General features: G+C 47.3%; 1 protein-coding gene across 2 annotated transcripts; it reads right to left on the bottom strand.

Moving 5' to 3' along the window:
- Positions 1 to 1,816: 1,816 nt before the first annotated feature.
- acp5a (acid phosphatase 5a, tartrate resistant) lies at positions 1,817 to 10,259 on the bottom strand. Of its 2 annotated transcripts, none has more exons than XM_060046603.1 (6): positions 10,139 to 10,259; positions 9,874 to 9,964; positions 9,588 to 9,787; positions 9,153 to 9,277; positions 8,324 to 8,669; positions 1,817 to 1,947 (listed from the first exon to the last, which is right to left on the bottom strand). In XM_060046603.1, the coding sequence occupies exons 2-6, from the start codon at positions 9,962 to 9,964 to the stop codon at positions 1,873 to 1,875; spliced, it is 837 nt and encodes a 278-aa protein (XP_059902586.1). In that variant the 5' UTR covers positions 10,139 to 10,259; the 3' UTR covers positions 1,817 to 1,872. The 2 variants fall into 2 exon arrangements, with proteins under 2 accessions (XP_059902586.1, XP_059902585.1); XM_060046602.1 differs by lacking the exon at positions 1,817 to 1,947 and adding an exon at positions 6,330 to 6,887.
- Positions 10,260 to 10,296: the final 37 nt, after the last annotated feature.

Below are 10,296 nucleotides of genomic sequence, written 5' to 3'. Positions count from 1 at the left end.
GGTGGATGATGGGTATAGCCGAGCTATAGACGTATGTGGAGGAGGTGAGTGAGGGGTGGAGGAGGTTAGTGGGGGGTGGAGATGCACTACCTGCATGTCGTCATGTCCGGGATGAGGTGGTGGAGGAGGTGAATGGGAGGTGGAGGGGCCCTCATCGAAGATCTCCATCTATTCAATTGAGAAAAGTCCTGGGCCTGGGAAATATTATATAGGCTACATATGTATATATATATATGTAATATGTAAGTCGTTTATGGCTCCAATAGTTAGTTGAAGAGAAACATGTACAGCTTTGCTTACATTACATTTCATTTTGACGAAAACATTTATCGAAAGAAGCTCCTAATAAGTGTATTTAACTGAAGTTAAAACCCAGAGATTGGAAGAAACATGCGAGTAACTTTACGTACAAATCCTCGAGAAGGGCAACTGTTTCCGGTTTACACAGCTAGCGGTTTCCATACGCATTGTAGCTTAGCATACGGCTAGCCACTACTTTAATTCGTCAAACCTGCTACTAAACAAATAAATTAAGGGCAAATGATATTACAATTAAGAAGAAAATATTCCGTCTAATTCGAAAGCAATGATTTGATTTAATTTAAATTTAATTCTGCATTAACATCAGCAAAAATGTCAATGAATGAAGTAGACTCACGCTGGTTGAAGTTAAATACGCTACAGGTTGTTCCCGCGCTTATGTTTTGGTTGAAGCTCCTCCCACTTTCCTTTTTGGTTCCGTTACAACCCCTCCCACTCTCCCTCTCTGGATACTTTACAACTCCTCCCACTTTCCCTCTTTGGCTCCGTTAAGCTCCTCCTCCCCCCCCACGCTGCCTCCGGGTGGATCACTCGGTGGGTCAGGCTGTGGATTACTTCAGCACCGCGGACAGCAGAGAGCCTACCGCTCTGGATCAGAGGACCGCAGGGATTTGAAACACTGGCGTCATGTTCTCTCAGCAGGCCGGTCGCTGATGCACTTCGTCTGGGGACCCTGAGAATGTCCGGTTGGTGAATTGTTGCGTCTGTGATCTTTAGGGCTTGCTGGTAAACTTTTGTCGTGGTCTTAAATGTGTAAGTGCAAGCATTATTTCGTCGATCTACAGAAATAAAATGTGTGCCATTTTTAACTTAATACATTTAAGAAATAGTATATTAGAAATAGTATATTAGCTCAATATTCTTATTCATCTGAAAGAGCGATTAGACAAAAGCACAACATATACATATATATATATATATATATATATATAACTGTACATATATATATATAACTGTACATACATATTTATATATATATATATATATATATATATATATATATATATATTCTGTACACATATTCTAGTTTTATTTAAACCATTTTGTTCTTAATTGCACTGTACCTTTTGATTCTTTTATCTTATGCTATTTTTCAACGTTATATTTTTTGCATTGTTAAGGAGAGCCTTGGATACAAACTATTACTGCTTCGTCTGTTATGTCGTGCGTTCAACAAACAAAAGAACTTGAACTTGACCACGACGACCTTCCTAAACCCCCAGGCACGGCGCCCTTCCCCGTCGACCAATCACGCGTCGGCCAGCAGGTCTGAGGAGCCGGTCCCTGGAGTATATATAGCGCGGTGCGTTGGCATGATGGCGAGCCTCAACAACACGTCGTACCACAAAGGGGCGTCGTTCAACACCCTGCTGAACGCCGTGGAGCCCCTCTACAAGCAGTACAAGCCCCCCCCCCGCGACATCATCCAGCTGCCCAAGTCCGTCATCTACCTGTCCATGGCCGCCGTGGTGGTGGTGGCCGTGGCGTACGCCATCGTGGGCCACCTCATCAAGGACCTGATGCTGGACATCACCGGTAAGGGCGCCGCGGTCACGGAGGTAGTGGTGGGGTGCAGGCTGCAGAGAGATCCAGTGTGTACGAAGGAACCAGTGTCCAAACCAGTGGCTGTAGGGGGTTGGATAACGCCAGTGTGGATGGCGTTGGGTTGACGTCAGCCGTGGTACAGCATTTAGATTTACTTTGAGGGCGTTTACCAGACGCTTTTATCCAACGCTACCTACAATAAGTACATTTGTCAGAAGAAAGAGAAACAACAATATATATATATATATCAGTACAGTAGGGATGTTCATTGTACCAAGTGCCAAGCTCTAACAACCACTAGGTTAACCCATTCCCCGTGTACACCAGAGATAGCGAGGATAAGATGCTACACAATGCTAAGTACTGTTTTTAAGTGCAAGGACGTTCACTATACAATTACGTACATTTGCATACATTAAGTAGTGCCAGGCCATGCAACATAAAACAAGTGTGTACATTAAGTGCCAGGACGTACAACACACAGTAAGTGCGTACATTAAGTGCCAGGACGTACAACACACAGTAAGTGCGTACATTAAGTGCCAGGACATACAACACACAGTGCGTACATTAAGTGCCAGGACATACAACACACAGTGTGTACATTAAGTGCGAGGACGTACAACACACAGTGCGTACATTAAGTGCCAGGACATACAACACACAGTGTGTACATTAAGTGCGAGGACGTACAACACACAGTGTGTACATTAAGTGCCAGGACATACAACACACAGTGTGTACATTAAGTGCCAGGACATACAACACACAGTGCGTACATTAAGTGCGAGGACGTACAACACACAGTGTGTACATTAAGTGCCAGGACATACAACACACAGTGCGTACATTAAGTGCCAGGACGTACAACACACAGTGTGTACATTAAGTGCGAGGACGTACAACACACAGTGCGTGCGTCGGGGGCCGGCCTCCCTCACCACTGCCCCTCCCCCCAGACTGCCTGCTGGGCCCGGTGGAGGAGGAGCAGAAGAAGGACGCGGAGGGCGACGGCGCCGCCCAGAAGAACCTGCCCCACATCCCGGTCCACTCCCACCCCAACGCCTTCCACGTGTGGGACCAGGACGACGTCATCATCCCCATGCTGATGCACCTGGAGGAGAGCCCCCCCACCAGCCCCCTGCTGGGCGCGCTGCCATACATGCCCTCCTTCTTCCCCTCCACCGTGCACATCGCCAGCCCCCCCTACGCCCACCACATCCGCAGGGAGAGCGAGGCCTGAGACGGCGTGTCTACAGAGGGACTGGCTGGCTGTTTGAGGGGGTGAACCAGTATTCATTCAATTCAGTTCAGTTGTATTAGTATAGCCCTTAATCACGGGTACAGTCTCAAAGTGCTGAACAGGCCGTATATTTATGACCCCCCCCCCCCCCCCCCCCTCCCCTGACCATAGAGGCAAGAAGAAACTCCCTTAATCAGCAAGGGAGAAGTCTTGAGGAGGAACGCAGAGTGGGGGGTCCCTCCTTCAGAGTGGGGGATCCCTCCTTCAGAGTGGGGATCCCTCCTTCAGAGTGGGGGATCCCTCCTTCAGAGTGGGGGATCCCTCCTTCAGAGTGGGGGGGTCCCTCCTTCAGAGTGGGGGATCCCTCCTTCAGAGTGGGGGGTCCCTCCTTCAGAGTGGGGGATCCCTCCTTCAGAGTGGGGGATAAACCATATCCAACGTGTTCCCTCGTGTGCGTTGAACCTCCCTCATTCTATGCACAAATCGTATCAGTCACAGGGTGAGTATTTGTAGTGCACGTTGTCTTTTAGTTTTTTTTTTTGTTCTTGCTGTGTTTTGCTCTTTCATCTTTGCGTGAGTGGTTTTTGTATTTCATGGAGTTTTGCTTTGGGAGCATCTGGAGAAAGGACTCTAATCTCAGAGAATAACGAGGTGAAGGACAACGCTTAGAGCTGGACATTTGTTTATCGGCTTGGATGGCATTGGGAGGACTATATATACGTGAGGCCGCGGTTCGCTCCGTGTTGGAGAGTTCCCAGGTGAACCACTCATCCATCTAATCCACGACAGACGCCAGCTCCCTGGATCAGGATCTCCGCCTGGGCCTCTCTCTTCTCCTTTGTCCCTGAGAGACTGGTGAGGACGATCAGCCGTCCAGAGGTTATGATGCACGGGCTATCATCTACTATGATGCCCGGAGAGGTCCGATCTGTGCACAGTAGAGGTTCAACCATTCTCCCGATTGTCTCATGTTGCGTGATATTACTGTTTTGTTTTGAGTTTGGCGATTGACAACCGTACTGAGGCGTTCTGAATCTATTTAATATGACTCGACACAAACCGGACAACGTCCGTGGGGTCTTCTGACCCAGTGAGGGGGAAACTCAGCGGGTGAGCCAGCTCACTGCTCACAGAGCAGGCAGGTCCGGGTCGAGGGAGGGAGCGAGGGATTAGGGCGAGATTACCCACGCTGCTTAGCGTTTAATACAGCCTCATTTTATATTACTTTGGAGCCAGTGATGAGACAGCGGGTCAGTCGGCTCTGAAGGACCTCATCAGGTGACCTGGGGCCAGAGATTAACCGACAGGAAACTGATTATATGTGAAATACGTTTTTTTAATTCTCCGTTCGAACTAGCGATTTCTAAAACAAACCCTGATAATGATTTCAGATGAAACTTCTGGGTCAGAGGAACGGCTGAATGATGTCGAAATCTGGACTGTGGGTCTGAGTGGAGCACAGGTTGAACAGGGAGTTCGGTCCCCGAGTGCTTAAAGGTCGGTTAATTGTGTTTCGTCAAACACTCTAATGCCATCAGCGACACCCACCCCCTGGGCAAGCGATCGTCCGAGCCGGTAAAGAGGGCTTTGTGCTGGCGCTGTAATTACATTAGAAAGGCCGGTGAAGGGAAACAGCTTCTACAATGTTCTGGTGATTTGGGTCTAATCTCATCCACACAGGGTCAAACTGCACCTAGCGCAGAATGACACATCATATTGTCATATAGTCACATCTTATTCGTCTTATTGTAACTTGCTCAGATGATTATTTTGTCAAACATCGTAGTTTTGCTGTTGTAGGCCTACTGGGACTTTTGAATGTTAGTAAAATGAAGATGCATCCGTTTTAACTGGATAATCAACGTAATCATATTCATACTGGGTAGGCTGTGACTGGTAACGAGCACAAACTAACAGAGTGAATGGGACCTAACCTTAGCTTAAAACCGTCCAACCAGCCATCACCGGTCTCTGTTTGGGATAATCCCTCTGGGCCTCAGGAGAAACCAGGATTATGGAACTTCAATTTATGGAATTGGTGGAAATTTGTATCTGAAATCATGAAGCATTAAATCTGAACATCATGTACATTTCCAATGTTTAGAGATAATAGATGTGCACTCATCTTCTACTATAGGCTTGTTTTGTTTGGTTAACTATAATCAGGAAGCCTGATTAGAAAATCCTAAATACAACCCTAACCTAAATTTAACAAATCAAAATGTTCACACATAGCGTACAAGTATTGCATGAACATTGTGCTCATCACCATCAGGTCACAAGAGAAAGACGGAGGGAATCTTAATAGTAAAACCTCCCTGTTGAAGTAAAGATCATGATCGCAACTGGAGTAGAAATTCTAAATTCCCAAACAGAACATTTATTTTACCTCCTACCGTCCCAGGTACCGACTTGGTTGCTTACATTAAGATGAAAAACGGCCACATTGCGCAATGACGTCTTGATTAGTCTATAGAGCTGAGGTCCGCAGATTCCTGCTCCTACGTGCCCTTGGGTCGTGGGAGATACTCGTTCTAACCTCCGGTTCCAATAAGCCCGGCTCTCTGTCAGACCCCATATATCACTCCGTCAGTAACCAATCCTTATTGGATCAGGACACAAGTTCAGCCGCTGAACCCAACAAGGTCAAGACCTGGCCAAGTAAGGTAGGGATTAAGTATTATTTCCAACGTACCCATTCATGTTTTAATTTAAGGATGCAGAGGAGTCTTGTGTTAAGACCCAAGTGTGGTTTCATGAAATCTTAAATTGAAACCTAAAATACATCTTTCCAACGACTTCATTAAACCCGAGAAGACCAGTTGAACATTTAACAATGTGCACGATACGGTGGGGAACTTCCAAGCACTTTAAATGCTTAATACAAATCTAGTATTTAGCTTTTCAATTTTATCCAAAACAACTTACAAAAAGTACATTTGTAAGAGAGAAATCAATATCGCCTATACCGCAAGGATGTCCATAAAACCAGGGACCAACATCACCAAGTTAACCCATTCCCCGTATGCAACAAAGATAGCTAGGATAAGACGCTACACAATGCTAAGTTCTATTTTTAAGTGCCAGGGTGTACGACATACAATAAGTGTGCAAGACTGGTGTGGCTTTGCAAAGTCCAGGTGAACTCTTAACCGGCTCTGAACACTGGCTTAATTTAGAAAACATTAACCAGGTGAACAGAAGCCATTGGACACCAATGTACAGTACATATTCCATATTTTATTATCAATACATTAAAATCATTCTAAAAATTTACATTTTCTCTTCGTAGTTACAACAATTCTGTATTAAAACCAGATACAAGTAGCTAGGATACATAGATGGCAAAGTCTGCGATTAGATTTCCAAGGCTGTAGAGTACCGGGGTTCTCCACCATAACCACAAGACCACTCCAACAAGACCACTCCAGGTCCCGGGAGCTACCCTGTCCCGTGCCTAGTCTAATACAGGTCCCGTCCTAGCCTAGTCCAGGTCCCGTCCCTGCCTAGTCTAGTCTAGTCCAGGTCCCGTCCCTGCCTAGTCCAGGTCCCGTCGGGGCAGCACCGTGCGGTACAGCGAGGTGCCCTTGGCCTGGAAGAAGGTCAACACCATCTGGTCCTCCGAGACCTCCCCGTGGACGAAGCCCCCCAGCGTGGACGCCTCCCCGGTGAAGAACCGCAGCGCGCCCCTGGGGACGTGGTGCCAGTGGCGGACGTCCGGGTCCAGGAAGTTACCGGCGCCGCTGACCACGTAGCCCACGTCGCTCTCCACGATGTACTGGGAGGGGGGGCAGACCATTAACCCTTTACTGGGTTCACTGGGAGCAGACATTAACCCTTTACTGGGTTCACTGGGAGCAGACATTAACCCTTTACTGGGTTCACTGGGAGCAGACATTAACCCTTTACTGGGTGTACTGGGAGCAGACATTAACCCTTTACTGGGAGCAGACATTAACCCTTTACTGGGTGTACTGGGAGCAGACATTAACCCTTTACTGGGAGCAGACATTAACCCTTTACTGGGTGTACTGGGAGCAGACATTAACCCTTTGCTGGATGAACTGGTAGGCAGACCATTAACCCTTTACTGGGTTCACTGGGAGCAGACATTAACCCTTTACTGGGAGCAGACATTAACCCTTTACTGGGAGCAGACAATAACGCTTTACTGGGAGCAGACAATAACGCTTACTGGGTGTACTGGTAGGCAGACATTAACCCTTTACTGGATGAACTGGGAGGCAGACCATTAACCCTTTACTGGGTGAACTGGGAGGCAGACATTAACCCTTTACTGGGTTCACTGGGAGCAGCCATTAACCCTTTACTGGATGAACTGGGAGGCAGACATTAACCCTTTACTGGATGAACTGGGAGGTAATGGGAAGCAGATATTAGTCACTGGGCGTCTGACGGAAAGCGGTGATTCATGTTAAGATGATATTCTAAACCAGGGGTCCCCAGACCGTTATGGGGTCCTGACCGTCCTGTAGAGGGAGTTATTGAGCAGGAACACGCAGTCTAACGGACTTGCATTTGAATGTAAATGGACTGCATTTGTACAGCGCTTTCCTAACCAGTGGCCACTCAAAGCCATTTACAATACAGCCTCACATTCACGCACTCATTCACACACCGACGGCGGAGTCAGCCACGCAGGGAGACAGCCAGCTGGTCAGGAGCAGTCAGGGTGAGGCGTCTCGCTCAGGGACACCTCGACACTCCGCTAGGAGGATCCGGGGATCGGACTAGCAACCTTCCGGTTACCAGCCAACCCGCTCTACGTCCTGAATTTATACTTTCTAACAAATGAGACATATCATCTACAAGTCTCAGCAAAACGAGTCACGTTTTTAGTGTTAGTAAGTCTGGCCCTCTCAGGGGTAGTTAGACGTCTAAGTACATTTGTCAGAAGAAAAAGAAACACTATCGCTGTCAGTACAGTAAGGATGTTCATAGAACCGAGTGCCGAGAACTTAACAATCACTAGGTTAACCCATTCCCCGTACACAAAAAGGAAAGTTAAGATAAGACACTACTCGATGCCAAGTACAATGTACAAGTGCCAGAACGTTCAACAAAAAATAAGTGCGCAAGAGGGGGGTAAGGCTATCTCCTTTAAACAAACAGTAAATGTCTCACCATATGTCCCCACCCCTCTACCCTCTACCCCCCTGCTGTGCCTCACGAGCCGGGGTGACCTCCACCCACCTGCAGGTTATGGTCGTGGCCGCAGAAGTAGGCGGTGGCGTTGTGCTTGACCAGCAGGGGGCGCAGCAGCTTCAGCAGGCACTCGGTGGGGCCGTGCTCCGACACCGACCACACCGGGTAGTGTCCGGCCACCAGCAGGAAGTCCGCCCTGGACTTCTTCATCCGGGCCTTCAGCCAGGTCAGCTGCCGGCCGGCGTCCATGGCGCTCAGCGGCCGCTGGGGCTTCTCGTCCACGAAGTCGTCCGAGTTCCCGCACAGCATCACAGTGTCCAGCATGATGATGGCCAGCGTCTTGTCCGTGGAGGGGATGCGGAAGTTGAGCTCGTAGTAGAAGTAGGGGAAGCGCCTTGAGAGAGGATGGGGTCATAACACAAGAGGGCAAAAGAATAAATAAACTTGGATTACTCCGTTATACAATTTAAGCTCTTTTCACACTCACTTGTTGAGAGCTCCCCTAGAGTCTGCATAGCCACCCCCCTTATGCATTTATTGTATATTCTACGTCCTGTCACTTAAAAATAGTACCAAGCATTTTGTAGCATCTTATCCTAGCCATCTTTGTTGCATACGGGGAATGGGTTAACCTAGTGATGGTTAGTGCTTGGCACTTGGTTCCAATAACATCCTTACTGTACCGACAGAGATATATTGCAGCATCTCTATCTTCTGACAAATGTACTTATACTAAGTCGCTTTGGGTAAAAGCATCTGCCAAGTGCCCTGAATGTAAATGTACCAGCTGTTTGGAAGCGCATGAAAGCCACACGTTTCTAATTTAAGACTTTTTATAGTCTTTGTTGACCAAAGGCTTTAAAAGCAATCCGCTGACCATCTGCTGGACTTGCGGCTGTAGTCGATCTGGGCTCTGACGTCTCCGGCGTGGTCGTGATTGCCGGCCAGGACGTACCAGGGGATGTTTAGAGACTTGGCGGTGAACACAGACTCAAACGTGTCCTAGGTTAAAAGACAATGGTTGGGCATCATTATGGCAATCATATAAAAAATAGTAGCCAAATTAATTAGATTTATTTAAATGTATGGAGATAGATAATATAAATCTAATCTATCCATCTATTACGGATGACGATAAGGGCCACAAGCAATACTTTTAAGAGTTCTGACATTAAAGTCAGAATAAAAATTTACTTTAAACTTATAATTCTGACTTTATACTCTGAACTAATAATAATCAATTCACATGTGGTCCTAACCATTTTCCGTACTTTTTCTATACAAGAAAACTAAATAGAATACGTCGACTGACATGAAACCGAGGAGAGTCCACACTGTCAACGCCGGTGTAGTAGAAGTTATCGCCGAGGGCCAGAACGAAGTCGGCTCCCATCTGCTTGGCGATCTTCCCCATCTCCCGAGCGGTGGTCTGTTCCACGGGGGTCACGTAGGGCGGGTAGGGCACGCCCCCCCAGTCCCCGACCGCCAGGAACTTGATAGAAGACCTGTTCTCTGGGGTGAAAGGGTCCCAGATGTTATCGTATTGTTGCATCATTTATCCAAACACGCAGATGTATTTAAGAGAATGATAAACGTACTGCTCCCCTGCGGTAGGTCTTGAAAGAGAGTCGGGTAACATTGTGCCATGGGGAGGACGACCAACATGATGTTTAATAGTGCAAGTGCCATCTAAAAAAGAGAAAGAGTAGATGATAAACAACGACTGCAATTAACAGAACATACTGTATACACTCAAATTACCCACTAGGGACATCACTACTTATCACTTTACGCTACCAAGTGACTTTACCCTTCCAACAGCGAATTGACCCTCCCAACACATTAGCTGACGCTGACTCTCACCCTGCACCTCGACCTCGGCTCCCGGGTTTCAGAGAGTCAACAACAAGCATGCTTTAATGATCTGGCATCGTCTGGAAGGGGATCTGTGATTGGCTGAAGCCAAATCGGACAAGCTTGAGATAATGGAGCCTAATTAGAAGAACCTAATTAGAGAGCCC

The sequence above is a fragment of the Gadus macrocephalus genome, chromosome 3 (assembly GCF_031168955.1).
Source record: "Gadus macrocephalus chromosome 3, ASM3116895v1".
Lineage (NCBI taxonomy): Eukaryota > Metazoa > Chordata > Actinopteri > Gadiformes > Gadidae > Gadus > Gadus macrocephalus.
This window is presented reverse-complemented; position numbering and strand designations above follow the sequence as displayed.